Source organism: Numenius arquata, chromosome 6 (genome assembly GCF_964106895.1).
Source record: "Numenius arquata chromosome 6, bNumArq3.hap1.1, whole genome shotgun sequence".
Taxonomy (NCBI): Eukaryota; Metazoa; Chordata; class Aves; order Charadriiformes; family Scolopacidae; genus Numenius; species Numenius arquata.
In genome coordinates, this window is record NC_133581.1 from 58,113,177 (window position 1) to 58,130,926 (window position 17,750).

Sequence of the window (17,750 nt, forward strand, 5' to 3'; positions counted from 1 at the left end):
CAAGAGTATCTTAAATACAAGATCTAGAGACCTCTCGTTTACCTTGCTGGGGTAGAACATAGTTGAGCAATGCAACTTTAGAGTGTAAGGAATCTAAAGAGTAGATGAAGCTGTAGGAATTTATGGATGCAGACTGTAATCTATTAGGAAAGTTTTGGGAACCACACACAGGTTAACAGCTGTGGTCCTGATAATATATATATATATTTTTTTAATGATGGTATGCATTTGCTTTAGGTTGTAGGTCAGGGTCAGCACATGTTCACTAGGGTTGCTATGTATATATCAGCAACCTTTCTAGCATTAAAATAAATCTGACATCCCAACTGAGTAGCTTATTTAAAGGTATCCATTTGTTTTAAAGGAAAAACTTCATAGATGTAACTTAGATTACAGCAGCTGATATTCTCTGGAATTGGGTGCCATCAGATACGTTATTATAAAGGCAATACAGGTTTGGAATTGACAAAAGCTCATATAAGGCATTACCCATACAAAATAGAAGGCTGTATTTTTTCTAGAATCTGCAGAATGTATCAAAAAACTGCTTTTGTATTTATGTGATCAGCAGGCTGAGAGAGTCAGATGCATCACTCACTAAACATATCCAAATGTTTCTTTGGTAGGTTTGTGCCATCGCAGTCCAAGTGGGCAGCGTGTGGGTTCAGCCAGGGTGCACAAAGATGCAGAAGATGCTTCTTCCCAGGACAAATGTTACAGTCCCAGTATGGTAGCATCAGAACTGCAGCAGCTAGCAGAAAAGCAAGCAGCCTGTCAATATTCCCCACCAAGCCACATCAGTCTCCTTACACAACAGGTATGTAAGCAGTAAAGCTAGAGTCCCTGTAACAACAGAAAAGTCTGTCACAGACTTCTGTGTCGTCACTGGGCTGGGCTGAGACATGCTGGAAGGATTAAATCTCATGAAAATAGATTTCTGTCATATTGTTGTTGTGAAGTGTTCACAGTGACAAGAGTTTTCATTTTCTGTGAAATGACGAGAACGTTGCTAAAGTCCTTTCATAGAAGAAAGCGAGACTGGGCAGAGGATTAGAAAATATGTATTAAAAAACCAGATCTATGCTTGGTCTTATTAAACAATAAAACCAAGTCTTCTCAGACTTGCGCTTCCATGCAATTTGCTTCCTTGTTCCTCCAGTATGTCATTGCAGTGCTGGGAATGGAAGTCTGCAGAATGGGTTCTGATGTAAATTCTGTATTCCAATAACATTTTAAAGACATAATGAAGTACTTGCTAGCATGGGATATGATAATCCTTGTGCCTAAGCATGGTGGTATAGATCAAATTTAGATTGGCTTCTAGTAGAATTCCACTTAGTTTCATATTTCTTTTTGTTGTGTCCTAAATGGCTACACATGTAGTCATTTTTTTTCTTTATAATATGCTATAGTTGTGTGCATCAAATGTGTTCAAGTTGGACAATTTTCAGTAATTAAGCTTCCAACTGGACGTTCTCCAGGATAGACACGACCTTGGAAATGAATTTTTTTCCCTCTTTACTTGCTAGTGACAAACAGTTCAAGTATCTTTGTTCTGATAGTTTGATTTTGGAAGTATTGTTTTAACAGTGATGTTCTGCTAAGTTTTCTGAGGCATATTTAATAGTTGTAATAGCTGCAGCTATTTGCTTCTTTCAGTTTTGCGTTATGTTTGGAAGTTGTGTATCTGGTTAGATGATTGGCAATACAGCTTTTTCGAAAGGTGAGGTGCATTTACAGCTCTAGGAAGTTGAATAGATTTTTGGACCCTTCTACATCTGGGCAGTTCCAAAACTAACACAGGCACTCTGGTCTTTGCAGATAGGTCCTGAACTTTAAAGGGTAAGTCACAAAACCAGATTGCCTTCTTGTTGATGGACTCAGCAGAGAATGTGAGCACTGAATATACCAGTGATGCTGGGGCCTGATCTTGCATCAGGCCAGACCCTACTTGGAGAATTTGATCTTTCAAAGCCTGAAGTGGTATGGGGAGTATCGGGAGAAGCTTGTTTGCTTGTCCAGTGATATTCAGAGCTGTCAGTTTGGTTCTCTTAATGAGATCAGAATTCAGCTTTTTTAAGCTAACTTTGTCAGTAAAACTGTTCAAAAATTTGGCAGTGAAACACTTTCATTCCGAAAAAGCTGATTTGTTGAAAGATAAATATATGATGGAAACTGCCTCCTTGGATAAAAATTAGTATCTAAACAAATATTTGGGAAGAAATTGAAATGCATCTATTTAATTGCAGTCTTTTCAGAAAAGAACTTTTTAAAATAAATTCATTCACTTTCTCCCTAAAACCACTCATTTCCCACTCGGCTCCAACTGCTGTGGTTTCTTAGGTCTATCTAGAGAACCCAAGTTGTTGTCTTGCTACCATTTAGCTATTAGATGATTTTTAAACTTCTGTATTCCTACCATAGCTAGCTACTGCTAGTTAAATTAGGAAGTACAGAAGGGGAATCCAGAGAGGAATTCACAAAGATCTACGTGGGAAGGGCTGTGTAGCTTCCTGAGTATGGCTATGTTGAGTGATACAGGAGCATACTCTGGTAATTGTAGATGGTGGAGGCTGAAAACCTGTTTAGCCATCGTCAGTCAATCCACGTAGGTATACTCAAGTCTGAAAGTGGCTGTGAAGTGCAGTGGTAGCTCTGGAAATGTGTTGTTTGTGGTAAATGTGGCTGCATTGCTTTTTGCTCCTGGGTTCTCCCAAGATGCTTTCCCACAGAAGAGGTGGGAAACGTATAAAAGGAGAATGAAGGTGCTAATTCCCTTACTTGTGACAAGCAAACAATAAAGGTCTCGGCTCCTAGCAGACAATGTAGATTTTTCTGAGTGACCTTGATTATTTTGTTTTTGGCCTACACGGTGTTTGTACAGGCTTTGCTTCTGTACTGAAATATAGAAGTATGGGTTGGGTTGTGTCTTAGTGGTCTTCTGTCACTGCGTAGAAAGGGATTCACAAGTCAATGAAAAGTTTAGAGCTGGAGTGCTATCTGACAATGAATTTCCTTCCTGAACCTGCGTCCATTAAGTTCTAGAGATCTGCTCTCTACTCTGATTCTCCAGGCCATGTGTCATGGTTTATCCCCAGCCGGTAGCTAGAACCACACAGCCACTTGCTCACTCCCCTCAGTTGCAATGGGGGATAGAATCAGAAGAGTGAAAGTGAGGAGAAACTCGTGGGTTGAGATAAAGACAGTTTAAGTAAAGCAAAAGCTGCACATGCAAGCAAAGCCAAACAAGGAAATCATTCACTACTTCCCATGGGCAGGCAGGTGTTCAGCCATCTCCAGGAAAACAGGGCTCCATCGCATGTAAGGGGTACTTGGGAAGACAAATGCCATAACTCCAAAAATTCCCCCTTTCCTCCTTCTTCCCCCAGCTTTATATGCTGAGTATGATGTCACGTGGTATGGAATATCCCTTTGGTCAGTTGGGGTCAGCTGTCCTGGCTGTGTCCCCTCCCATCTTCTTGTGCCTTCCCAGCCTGCTCGCTGGCAGGGTGATATGAGAAGCAGAAAAGACTTTGACTGCCCAGCAACAACCAAAACCACCGTCGCACTGTCAAAATTATTTCTTATCTCAAATCCAAAACATAGCACTATACCAGCTGCTAGTAAAAAAGTTAACTCTATCCCAACTGAAACCATTACAACATGTTTCTGCAATAATCCCTTTGGAAAGATGAAACCTGAGGCTTGCTTAGTATGAACATTTGGATGATTTAGTTGAGGACAGTTTTTCTTTTGTCTTGCAACAAGGACCAAGGGTTTCAGTTCTGTAGGAAGACAAGGCTGCCATGACAGTGAAGGGTGATGAGGTACCAGCATCCAATAAAAGCATAACAGCATGGCAGCAAGTGCCTGTACAGGCAAAACTGGAGGAGCCAAGCAAGGATTGGGCTCATTGTTGAGGGACCTCAAACCAGGACACCCAGCATTGAGCCATAGGTATGGATGTATATTTGAATTTTGAATTTGAATGGAGTGTGGATTGGATGAATTGGAGAAGTGCAGGCATTACAGAGTAGGCTGGTGGTTTGGAAAGTATTTTGCAGAAGGGTAGATATTATTGAAGCTATTTAGGAGCGCCATGTCGTTACAGATTTGGGCAGACAAGGATTTGGTCTGAACCAGGAGGGGGGATGATAGGAGCAGAAGAGATGGAGAAACACGTGGAGAAGATTTGGTAAACAGCTAGAGAGAAGCGAGAAGTCAGACCTCGTTGGTATGAGGTCAAAGGGGGAAAGACTTGGGATGGGAGTGTTTGGGGACTCTCAGTTATGAAACTGCAGTGGCTTCAGGACAGGAGAAGTAGGGGATTGAAAGCTGAGAGAAGGTTAGAGTCAGGGCTTGTATAAGGTCAATTTAGTTAAAAAGGGCACTACTTTCCTGTGCATTTCTAGAGAGGTGACTCTGAATTGTTATTTCCCCCCTTTTCCCTCCTCTGTTTAAGCCACTTGAAATATAATAGTCCATTTAAAGTATAAGCATTCTAAAATAAATTGACATGAGGACAACCGCTGGAAGAGAACATTACTCACCTAAATAATAAAAATAGTACAATTGTTTAAAGCCGCTTCAGAAACTTGGAGTTAGTCTCCTTGTTGGAAAGTTCCTGGCTGATATGAGAGGGACTTAATATTTGGATTTAATTATGTTTAATGGTAAGATTAGGACTATTGATTTGGAGGGAGTGTGTGAAAGAGACTTTTGAAAATACTACTATTGCTGTGGACTGTATTTCTTTTTCAAGGGCAAGAACTTTGCTGTGAGAGTTGAATGCCTTTGTCTGTGCCTTGGTTTCCTGTGTTGTGCCCAGCTGTGTCTTGGGGGTGGGGGTACTCTGAATACATTGCATCCTTCCAAGAGCAGCTGGGAAGCTTGTTTTCCATTCCCATTCTGTGAGAATTGCTTCTGGTATCCGTGTACTAGCATGGGTCTCCGGGGTTCCCAGGAATGTAGCCTCAACAGCTGTGCTTGGAATGATGTTGCCATTCTGGTTGGGAATCCACCTCTGTCCCTCTCCAGTCCCTGCTGTTCTTCACTGTTTCCTACCCATGCGCAAAGCACCTGTTTCACATCTTCTATATTACACCTGTGTGTTCTACCCTCTGAATTAAATCAGCTTAATTTATTGCTGAAATGACAATGTTCAAAGGGGAAAATTTTAAGTGTAAGTATCTGACGAGCTTTGAACAAGATATTCAAAATCTGTTCTCTTAAGAAAAAAAGTTTTTTGTGATTATGTCAGCTTTCTGTCTTGCTAGCCCTCTCCATTCACTTCTGAGACACCAGACGGGAACTTCACAATGGTACTCATAAAGTGAACACTTATAATATGGGAGGTGGAGATGGTAGGAAGGTAAAGCATTACTGATGTGCGGCTTCATACCCTTGTACACAGTTAATTTTCAGTCCTCACAGACAGCCTCACAAAGTGTGTGAGAATATTTTGCCTTTGGAAAATATTTTTTCATTACATTTTATAAAATTTTGTCAGTGCATCTTCATGTTTGCAACATGAAGGAAACAAGGGTGCCCTCACAGTGGTATACAATAGGAATTGTATACCCATAAGAATCATTACTTAATGCCCTGCATCACTGTATGTATGATGCCTTACTGCCCAGTTGCAGGAATGAGAGAGAGATGACTAGAGAGAAAAGAGGAACAGTATTATTCTTAGACTAGAAAAGGAGCAGCTGTTTGGGTAGCTTCTGGAACTGTCTTTAATGGTAGGTGCAGGAAAGGCACTGCCTTAAGGGCACACCGAAGTATGACAATCTCAAGTTAGGTTATGAAAGATAAATATTCAGCATTACAAATAAATAAATACAGTGAAGCTGCTAGGGAGAATCTTTATTGTTAAATATAGCTGTTAGCAATTAACGGTAGTTTTTAATTCTGAGGAATTTTGTTTGATTTTATTTACTTAACATATTTACAATGGTTTTATGATTACATAAAGTCTAATAGTAAAGCTGATTTTGAGGTTTTGACAAACAGTGAGAGTTATGTACTTCTATCTGTAAGAGATCTTTCAAATGCTGACTGATTTTTGCAGTACTTGCCATCTAACTGTATCAGTGTCCACAGTATCAAAAAAAAAGTGTTCCTCTAGTTAACTACCCAGTATGTTTGGGAGCAAGCAACACAGAGATCTCTCTGAAAATGTATGCCTTTGAGGATGCAGCATTAACCTGAGAAGTCCATGTCTGAGTAGGATAACAAGGAGATATCTGAGCTCAAAACATTATAAGAGAGCAAGTAAGAAAGAGAAAGTCCTTGTCCAAATTCCCCAAGTTTCAACTAAATTAGTCTTGAGGACAGTATGTTATTACCTGTTTCGTGAAAAATGTTAAGTGTGTAGAAGTGCAAAGCCCATGGTAGTGTTTCAGTTGAGGGCTAAAATGGAGTTCAATATCTCTCTTCTGTTTGGACTGCTGCCTAGCCAGTCAGAATCCACATATTAATTAGCAGTGAACAGGCTTCTAATTTGGAACTAGATGCAGTGTGCGCTGCTTCTTGCTTGTAATTTAGGGAGACACAGGGAGGAAAGATCTTGGAGATATCAAAGGTAGCAGACTTGTGAATGATGTGGTTATTGGCCAGGGAGACACATGGGGATGCCACAGGGAAACAGATTTCCTTAAATATGATATTGATAGATTAATTTATTAATTCAGTGGGGATATAGTCTCAGTCTGTAGAAGCAAATTTTGGAGGATATGGGCATTAGAGGTACTAAATTTCTTTTGCGTTATTTTTCACTATAGTAGATACCGAGGAGCTACATTTTTCTTTCCAGGTAATGAAGTTAAGCTCCTAGGAGAAGAGACAGGCAAAGCATGTTTTGTGAGACTTCTGTGGCTGGAAGGTACATTTAGGAATTCAGAAATTAACAGTGAAGGGGAAGAGTTTCTACTGAAAGGTGTGGTCAGTGGTAAAGCTGTTACAGAGGACAGAAAGGCCAGGAATGTGCTTATCTGTAATAAGGACCCTAAAGGCTCCTGTAAATTTAAGCAGCGAGTCTTGTTCTACTAGCAGATATATATTGAGTTGAAATAAAAATGGAATCTTAATTCACCTAGATAAACATAATTCAGACCCCCAAAAAAACCCTCCAAAATACCCAGCTCATGTCTTGATCTATTAAAATTCTTTGAACTGAGAAAAACGGCATCTGGTGAAACTGGTTCTTGTTGTTCAAACTTTCAAAAAAGTTTTTGACAAGCTTTCAGCAAGGACTGTTAAGCCAGCCAGGTATCTGTAGGGTGAGAGGTAAAGTTTTATTATAGATTGAAACCAGAAAGCAACCAAAAGAATAACTAGCTGGTTTGCTGTACAGTAAGTGGATAACTGTAGGCACAGAATGCACACGATGGAGCGCAAAATTAAATATTTGAAAGGAGGAGTTTCATAGTGACTAGCATATTATTGCCTAAAGAATGAATATAAAAGCAAGTTATTGCAAGGTATTACGGGGTGTGAATTTACAGTAGATTAACCACTCTGTAGTGTTCATCCATGTGAACACACGCTTGCGCAGCTCATGTTTACTACATGAGGTAACTTCTTGCCGTCGGTATAATGTGGGCTACAAGTGTCCAGGTGTTCAATTACTGTGAAGTTACGTGTGTGCTGTAGACTTAAACTTAAACTTGAGCCTACCTCCTGGTAATTTGTGAGTACGTCTGTGTTCTTTTTTTATTATTATTACGAGAAAAACTAAGAGAAATCTAACTGCATTAACTGGGCAAGATGATGGCAGTTGACAATGGGAGATGAAGCTCAGTGTTTACAAATAACTGATTACATGACAAGCAATAATTTTAACTACTTAAAGTAATAAGCTTTAAATTAATCATTCAGGGAAGAAAAAATGAATTTTGTTGTGGAAAGCTCAGTGGAGATGCCTATTCTAAGTCAAGCAGTAAAGGCGACGAACAAAAATTACTAGCATGTTTAAGGAACAGGATAGGAAATAGTATGTGATTATGTAAGTATCAATTACATCCCCTCTCTTGAAAAACTGTTTCCAGTTGTGGCTGCCATTCCTGTTGCCTTCAGTATATGTAATGGTTCGCCTGCAGTGTTGTCGGTGTGTTAATGATACTCAACTCAATTTTTCATTTTTTCTAAAATTTTCTTGTTTGCCCATTGCGTAGCGTGAGCCTAAGGTAGTAATAGAACTATTGGAGAATCAAGGTAGATGCACTGGTGGTGAGTTGGGGAATGAAGCTGAAGATACAGTTCAGGGAGCCTCTTTCATTTTCTAGGGACTTAGTTGCCTTCTTGCCTTGATTTGTGATTTAGGAACCTTACTGGCTACTGTGTTACTTCTCGACAGCTGAACTAAGAGGGTTTTTTCGCCTGTACCTGCTGTTAGCCGTTGGCCTTTCCTGGTGGATGAAGTCTGTGACCAAAATAATCCAGACTTCTTTTCCCTTTGCTGTGTTTCTTACCAGGCATTAATCCTGGAGTTTTTATTTCACGTGTGTTTAGCATAAAATATTTCCGTGTGCTTGTATTGCAGGACTTTCTATGGGAAGGAGGACATTAAAATGCAGAGCATGTGTGTAGATCCGGAGCCAGGTGGCTGGATCTGGATATGTATGTGTTCTTGGTTTTTTCCTTTGAATATCATGCTACCTCTGAAATATGCTATAAGGTAAAAAGAAGGTTTTCTTCTGCAATGCTTGGATCTGTGTGAGGTCCCTATCACTGGCTGGTGTGGGGGGCTGCAGTCAATATCTACTAGGCTGTAGTACTTTGTGGTTATTAATGCTAGTGAACTGAAGAATGTGTTGAATTGGCCAACTTTACCAGGAGGAGGAGGAAGAAAAGGAGGAGGGGAAGCCTGGTGGGAGCTCTGCCCCTCTCTGTGAGGGAGAGTGTGAAATTTCAGGACCCAGCTATCATTGGGAATAGCTCCAATTCTTCTAGCCAGGGTGTTTAATCACCAGGATAACATCAGACCACCCAGGCAAGGACTATACTGAGCTGCTTCCATCTCTGCTATGCAGCCAGTCAGTGCCCAATATCCAGCAGCCGGGATTCCTGCAAACATGTTGACAGATCTATAGGAGGATGGGGCACTTTCTCTGTGGAAATTAACAAGAAGCAGATGAGTTTACTAAACCTTAGTTCAGGGAAGAGGGAGTGAGGAAGAATTGGAAGGAGCACTTTATAGTACCCCAGAATGACCTTGTGGGAATAATATGCCACAGGGATCCCAAAATAGCGAGCTTCAGCTTAACATCATATTTGAACAAACACCGCTCCTCAGTTACCTGTCTCAATTACACAGTGTAGTACCTTGGCCTGTCTTCTCCTCAGCAGAGGAAAAGTGCCACAAAGCAAACTGCCAGTGTCCCAAAACACACTGCGTGGGTCCCAGTGGGCAGCAGGTCTTTCAGCTCTAGGCCTGAGGAAGCACAACATGGTGACTGCAAAAAGACCATGAAACTCAGGGTGCAGCAATTATTTGCAGAAACTTGGTGGGGATATTTTCCCCACCAAAAGGTTGTTTTTCAGTTAGTCCCTTGCTTTGACTCAACCCACTTTATCTGAATCTCAATCAATTTTATTTTTTGTGTGTAACCGTTTGGTTGGCTTTTACCCTTCCACTGATGGAGAGGAAAGGAAGTGTAAAGGAAAAAGGCATCTCACTGTAACTAGGAAGAGGAGTGAGACACTGGGGGAAGAAGTCTGAGGGATATTTTTCTTTCCTTTTTCACACAGCTCTGCACTGTTGCAGGGCCCCATCTCCTCCTCATCCACAGGCTGTTCACTCCAGAGCTGGAATTACTTTTAATACTACTGATTTGTAGCATCAGCAGTACTATAACTGGTCTCAGCAGAGGTTGTAGGAAGTGAAAATGTCAATGTAGTTTCTGCAGTGCTCAAATTCAACCCCTTCTGCTCTGAGGCTCCAAAGGGAATAGGAGCAGGGGCTTTTGTTATGATGCAGCAACATCTGCAGATCTGCAGAGAGTCACCAAACGGGCTAGGCTAAGCAGCTAGAACTCATGTTATGGGAAAGATTACACCCTGATCATCAAACGTTTGGCAGGACTGTGCCTTATCAAAATCGCTCCCACTGGGAAGTTTTGAGGCAGAGAGTATCTAAATGAAAGCCTGACTTTTTCAGGAGAAGGAAGAGGGGAGTTCAGCCATCCACAGCAGCAGCACTAACTTGGAGGGTTTTTTCATTGTTAAATGGATGCATACGCTGGAGACACTACAAAGGAATTTGCAAGTTTGACAGATTTCCCAGGAATGTCTCTGGCAGGTCTTTGTCTGGAACATTTTCTGGAGACTGGAACACTTGTGCTCTGTATGCATATGTATATCCTGTAAACTGGTAAGCTCTATGAGCAGAGAAGGAATGTCATAGGCCTTTGGCCAGATCAGCCTTGGTACACACACAGATTTCACACTTCCCAGCCTGTTAGCCCCGGTTCTTCCCTTCTGGCTGGTTGCTCCTGCAAATTCAGATCTGTATATAAAATGAAGGTGTTTTCATATGGGGTGTGGTCAGCAAGCTGGCCTGGGTAACAAAAAGGTGGCTCAAGAAAAAAATCTGTTTGTATTAGGTGGTTTCTTCAGTGAAAGTGTGTGTGTGTGTGTGTGTGTTAGAGATTTGTGGTTTGGGGTTTCCTTTGCTTCTTAAGGAAGGAGTCAGGTTAAGATCCCGTGATGCTTCCCATACTGGAACGGCCTGTAGGATTCCAGTATCTCGATGTGTTAAGGAAGGCGAGACAGGTGGACAGTTTCCAATAGTACTGGAAGACCTGGGTGCTGTTAAACCAAGTTAGATCTAGCCCTTGCTAGATCACAGATGTGCATGGGAGCTCTGTGGTGAAGCCAAGAAAATGCAACACACAGACTGGGAAGAGGACAGATTAACAATGAATATTTAGATTGTTGTAGCATCTAGTCATAGTCATCTTTAAAGGCTGAACGAAGAAAAATATAACAAAGAATGCAGCAATTTTCTAATTTTTTTTTTTAATGGCAAGTTGTTAGCTCTTCCCCTCTGTTCCTGGGAATATAAGTATTTCACGGATCTCGAAAGCCTCAGGGGTATGTGTCTGAGGAAGGCTTGGCAGATGAAAATACAGTGACTATGGAAGCCAGGTAAAGGAAGAAAAGAAACATTTCTTTTACAAGCTATTGGATAAAGATGGCATTGCTGGATGAATGGTAAGTAATAAAATGGAAAATTAGAGATTGACTGAAGGGTCCTGAAGGAGTCAAATTCAGTACATGGGGAAAAAAAATAGATCAAAAAGCAAAGGAAAAGATGTTACAAACAATGAGACATTTTGCATGTTTCTGTTCTCTAGTGGAATGTTTCCTTTTTTGAGCTTATGGTATGGTGTCATCTTGTTCTGTCTGAGGCATCAAAACCCAAAGGTTCTGGTCTGGTCGTAAGGCAGAGGAGCAGTGATCTCACGTGTGTCTTACTGTGTTCCCTGTCCAATCTTTCTTTCTCAGTGAACTGTTGATGTTCATATACACCTTTTGAAACTTGTTGATAGGGTACGTTGTGCTGAAAGCTCTGTGGCATTAGGTCTCCTTCTTTTCCGGACTGAACTTCTTATTGTATTGAAGGGTTTTCTGGGAAGAAACAAACTAGGCCTATGATGACTGTGTTCTTTTGGCATATCTCTTAGTCTTGATCTTTGAAACGTGGCTTGAACTCTGGATCCCTTTTCCTTCTCGCCAATCGGAAAGATCCAAATGGAAACGTGAGATGTGTGGAGACGATGCAAGTGTGGCTCCAAGTAAGAGAAATGGTCTTTAGACTTTGTAGATCACCAGTCCCCAGCACTTTATATGCAACAGGATATGACTGGCCTCTGGCAGAAAAATACTAAACCTGCCAACTGGGGAGTGTGAATTAGGCATTTCTTGTAGTGCATTGCTTGCCCAGTGTTGTAACGCGTTGACCAGTGAAATTCAGGATCTGCTGTTCCGGATGCTGGCAATGAAAATTTAAGTCACTTTTCCACACTCTGCCAAGAGGGACAGAGTAACAACTTCTAGTGATGATGTGTCCCTGTTTACCCTGATTGCCTCCTGCAAACTAGCAAGAGAAACGCTCAAGCTTTTAGTAGGTTTTTCCTGAATCCATGGAGGCTGATCTGCAGCACTGTTTGTTTTTTATTGATTTTACTTTTTAAAAAAGTTTGGCCATTGCTAGCATTTTCTGCTTTAGCTTATTTGAAACATTAGACAAGATCAAAATGAAAATACTCACTTTATTATAGGAAAAAGATTCTTCAATATGATAATGGGAAACTATTGAGAGAATAATATAATGTAGATCAGAAATGTGAAAGATAAGTAACTTCTCTTCTGACTCTTGCTTATGATTTCATAAAGGTACTGTACTATAGGTCTTTGTCTGTAGGATACTATTCGTTAGAAATAAATTCTATCCTGGAATTTTCTTTCTTCCTTATCTGTATTTGGAGATTTCATGTCTCCGATTTAAGTTATAAAGCAGATTAACAAAAACAAACCCCTCAACTCTTATATCCAGTGCTTTTGGATATCATTCTGTGTTGTGGCCTTGCTTTTAATCATAAATTTATTCAGAAATAAATTTCTCTGAATAAAACAAGACCATAGAGACCAATTCTTTTAAGCTTATGTGTCTCTAGTGTCAAGAAGGTGAGTATATTGCAGTCATAAACTTACTTTAAATTTTTAAGCGTTACAGGTATTTTGATATTATGCAATAATTTGTCTTTTGGCTTATTAGCATTGAATTGGATGAAGTGTAACAGTACATACATCTACTGTTACATATATATGTGTGGTTAGGTTTCCTCATACAAGGCTCTATTTATTTATATGGCTGTCACAACCCACATGTTCTCCTCTCCCCTTTTTCTTGATGTTAGATAATATAATAGAATTAGATCAAGTTGTCTCTCCTCCTTCTATGAGAGCTTTTTGGGATCTACCATCCCATTGTATTCTTTGCTCAGCATGTTCCTTTCAGCTTGTGACCTTTTTGCTGTCCCTGACAGTTTAAAAATTGTGGCAAAACTTATAAATCTTTCTACCATGAGAGATAGTAGCTGTGTATTATCTTGCCTTTTACAGACTTCACAGAGAATAAGAGGAGAGATGTTTGAAAATAGGGATGCTTGAAGCGTGCAGTGTCACACGCTTCATACTTTGTCATACTGTCTCCTGTCATACTGTCAGTGTCAGAAAAAATATTCTGAAGTCCCTCACTGTTAGTCAAAAACAAATAGGGATCTTACCAAGTAAGAGAATTGAATCCATCTTGATACAACTCAATGTAAAAACTAACTTTATTCTTGTAGATCCACACCAGTAACCACCTTCCCCGTTGAGCCTTATTAACCCGCCTTTCTTGTTGGTTTTTGTTTTGTTTTGTTTTTTGGTTTTGCTTTTTTTTTATGTTTGGGGTTTTTTCTCATTTTGCTTGTGGGGGTTTGTTTTTTTATTTTGTTTTCCATTACCACAAATTCTGAAGCTGCAAGCTGTGCTACATGAGGTATCTCCTTTGGTTCAGGTGCTACACGTTTTCTTCTAAGACAAAGCAAGAATTGATTTGTTGCTAAGTATTTGCCTCTATAAAGGGAAGAATACAGTTTCATCAGGTGCACAGGAGGACTAGTGACATTTTCTAATGAAGCCACTCTACTGAGCACAGATGTGCTGGGGGTGCCCCAGCAATTCACCAAGGCAACATCCTGGCAAGCTAATTATAGCAATTGAAATGTCTCAGCGCATGGCACAGTAACAAGCACTGACACCCATCTGGGTGGGCTGGCTGCAGCTAAACCTTGTACTCTTGCTGGTGTTCTCTCCCTCATTCTGAATCCCTTGCCTGCATTTAATCCTGCTGTAGTTTAAACACCTGTCTATCTGGAATGTGTGAAATGTCCCTGCTACCCATGCTAACCTATTTGCTCACCTGCTTTGCTTAGAAAGACAGCTTTCAAATAAACAGTGAAACGGTATTAGAGAGGAGAGCGTATCACATTAATAGAGCAGGGGTGAGGTGCTAATTCGTGAGACTAAATGATTCTTGGTATCAAGGAGAGAAAACTAGATGATGCAATCTTCATTTCACACATTGGATATGTTAACAAAGTTGTGATCGCTGTTGCTGACAAGCTAAGAATTGTATATGTCCTATTTCATTTACCATGTTGGCCTCTGTGTTTGCCTCATTTGCCATTCTCGCTTCTTCTCAGACAATAAGCTCTTTGTGGCCAGAAGTTGTCATTGTTAGGTATTTGTATAGTGCCTGGCACAATTAGAACTAAACCTAATTTGAAGCTTTCTGTTATTGCAATGAAAATGCTTTAGATTTTAATTAAATTCTACAGAAGACAACAACATTTAAGGGTGAAATAGAGGCACCACAATGACACCTAATGCTGTTTTCCATGTAAGACTAAGACAATAGCACTGCCTATTACTAAGCTTGCCCAATATGCCTCACTGTAAGATCTTGTTTTAAATTGCTTGTAATGTTCTGAAATTTTGTCCATTTTGACTCATGTTTTCTGTGCTTAATGTTCAGTTTTCAGAACGCTTCAGGCAAGGTGAAGTGTTCCAGCCAAAGCCAAGGCTGGACAGAAAAAAAATACTCTACATTTTACTATCTACAGAACTTTTCTTTTAAATCTCTGGATCTCCCATGCTTTGGAATAGCAATTTGGAATTTAAAATTTTATCCAAGCTTGATTGCACAGTGACTATCTGAAATGCTTCAGTGGAAACATACTCAGCAGCACCTGTTAGAGATTCTCAGTTTCCTGGAGGTTTCCCCCATGCTGAGGATGCTAAACTAAATTCCTCTGTGTTTGCACCTCTAAAGTACTGAGGCTTGAGACCCTGTTCTCCTGTGTTCTCAGTGACCTGGTCTGTGTTGGGTTCGGAGCCCATCTGACTTGAAAGCAGAATGAGTGGGGATGCTGCCAAGGCATGGAGAACAGCTAGGACAAGGAGGTTGTGAAATTTGGACCTGAATATAATTTGGGAGAGGACACTGAGAACCATGCAGGTGAAAGAACAGAAATGAAAAGAATGGCAGCGTGGTAAATGTGGTCCAATGAGGAGCCCACATTCTGGGACTGGGTGAACATAAAGGTTGGCAAAAGGAGTGGGCTGAGGAGCGGAATAAAACTAGAGCCACTCAAATACAGGGTCTGTGAGCAACTGGAAAACAAGAACAAGTGTGAGAAGATAGATCGAATAAGTACTCCCATGGAAAATTCCAGGCCTCAAATGGTGTGGCTCGGGGACCAGAAATAGTGGGGGAGCCAGTGCTGGAAGTCTGTAAGAATGAAACTAGACTGAGCAGAGTAAGGAGACCAACACCTGAAATGTGGAAGCTGGGACTGACCGGGTGAGAATAATGACACACAGACAAGGAGCAAGAAATGGGGAAGGATAGAGCTGAGAACCTGAAGTAGGAGTTAAGATTTCTGAATTTATAGAAAGCTTAGGTGCCTTGTACTGCTAAACCACAGAAGGAGTGGCAACCTACTGTGGTGCTGGTCGCAATGTTAGTTCATATCCCAGAGTTCAGTCAGAGGATATGAAGTCTGCAGTCATGTACAAGTCTATTGTAGGTATGAGTACAGTGTATTGCAATGAAGCTGGTATGTACTTGTTGAAGTAGTTGCCCACAAATTGTCAGCAGTAAAACAGCATTGTGAAGATCTCAAAGCTGGGAATTCACAAGCTATGCCGAAGTCGCACTGAAGTGACTTAATAAGCATCGCCTCTGAGATCTGGAGCAGGGCTAGCTAGACTCTTCTTTCTGTCTTTGTCCTATGTCTCATTGGCTATATGCCTTCTAGTCGCTACAGAAGTGAGCAAGGGCAATACAAATAGGTCCTGTTTGCCGTGTGACCTTAACCTTGGTGCAGAACCAGGTCTGTTCTGTGCTTCTAAAAAGCAGCATGTGATCATATAATTAAAGGCAGTCATAAACTTAATTCTGGCAATGCCTGACTGGGAATCTTAGTTTTGCAACCTTTGTAGTGTTTTGTAACTTTCAAAAAAATGTTGGTTTTCATTTGTGTGGGTTTTTTTTCCCCCAGTTGTAAACTAATACTTATACTGCTGTAGTAGATACTATTATGTTAAGTATTTAGGCTCTCATCAGTAAACAGACAGATAGTGTCTGCTTGCAGATTTTGGTCTTTCAAGAAGATCAACACAAGAAGAATCCTCAGAGAAAGATACAGTGGAATACATTTTATATGCTTAAAACCACATAGTTTCTTTAGAGCTTCATATAACAAACATACACCTAATGTGATTTTAGGCTATCATTAACTAGTGCCTTTACTTGTGTGAACAGTTTGGAAGTGGTTGGGTGAGAAGTTTCTCATGTGTGTTAGAGTTTGGTTTTGAATTTTATAGCTAAGATACATAATGCTGTTAGGTTGTGCCTGTACATATGCTTAGAGAGAACAGATGCATATGGCTGGCTTAGTGACACAGCTCATGGTGACTGGGAAGACACTCTGGTCTCTGCTCAGTGTAATAAGAGCTTCTAGTTTTTGATTAATGCATGTAGAGATAAATTTTCACACGGCAGGAATGTGATGTTGCTTTCTTAGGGATTTTTTGCCTCATCTTTGTCCTTTTCTTTCTTTGTTCTTCTGTGAATGGAAGGGTTGTATTTTTAATGCTGGTACTTGAATTCATCCCAAGCTTTCTGGCTGTTGGTGTCCCGTCTCCCACTGCTTTATGCAACTAGCACAGTTTTTCTGCACCTGAAGGTTTCCTTTCTTTAGCAGTCTTACTTCTCTTCGTACATACTCTATCCCAGTTACTTAGTGACACCTTTTGCTCCTTTCTTTTAATGGTTTCTGATGTATTTTTTTTTTCTTTCTTTTTTGCCACTTTAGTTAACAAACCTGAACTTGGCAAGTGGAGCTATAAGCAAGGGGAATGCAGCTGCCCCGCAGAGCTACCAGTCACCACTCGACAAAAGAGGGTCCTTGTGGGCTGTTGAGTCAGACACTCCTATAGCTGACAAACGATCTGTCTCTTCAGCAGTCAGGTAAGTTAAAGTTGCTGCTCCAGCTTTTTGAAGAAAAATGCGATGCACTCAGGAGCTCATCTGTAATTTGTGTTTGGCTTCTTACTCAGAAGATAACATCTAAGGGCCTAGTACTGGTTCTTCTTGGGACTATCCCAGAAACTAGGCCTATGAAAATAGAGCTATATTCCCAGAGCTGGCACGTTCATGGTGAAATAAAGGCATGGATGAACATGTAGAATGAAAGGGAAATGTCTGTTTCTCTTTGATTGTTTCTCATCCCTGCATCTGTAAGTTTAGGTGTGCTGGTGTTGAGACATTTATACAGAATGCGAACTTACACCTGAAATCTTTGCTAAGGTTCATCTTCATGCTTTTCCCTTGAATATCAAGTTTAGATTGCTCAAAGGTAGAGCAGCATATTGCTGTGTTCATAAAAGTTTCTTTTTCAGATGACTTCTTTATGGTCTTTATTTATTTTGGATATTGGAATTTATATTTGTGGCTGATATACTCATGGGACTCAGGGCAGAGGACTGATTCTGCAGTAAAACCATTCTTCCTGGCATTGAAAGAGCAGCAAGATTTACCCCAAGGATTCTGGATCTTGGAAGCTAAGAGCAAGGCAAGCTTGCTGCAGTAGACTAGGCTGAACACAGGCCCAGAACTACTGGAGACTGGA

At 40.6% G+C, this 17,750-nt stretch overlaps 1 protein-coding gene across 1 annotated transcript in view; it reads left to right on the plus strand.

Moving 5' to 3' along the window:
• TTLL5 (tubulin tyrosine ligase like 5) overlaps nucleotides 1–17,750 on the plus strand; it is a 128,378-nt gene that overhangs the window by 59,641 nt on the left and 50,987 nt on the right. Inside the window, exons 28-29 of the mRNA XM_074149099.1 lie at nucleotides 627–817; nucleotides 16,935–17,089. Coding sequence (XP_074005200.1) covers nucleotides 627–817; nucleotides 16,935–17,089 — 346 coding nt within the window. The remainder of the gene's footprint in view (nucleotides 1–626; nucleotides 818–16,934; nucleotides 17,090–17,750) is intronic.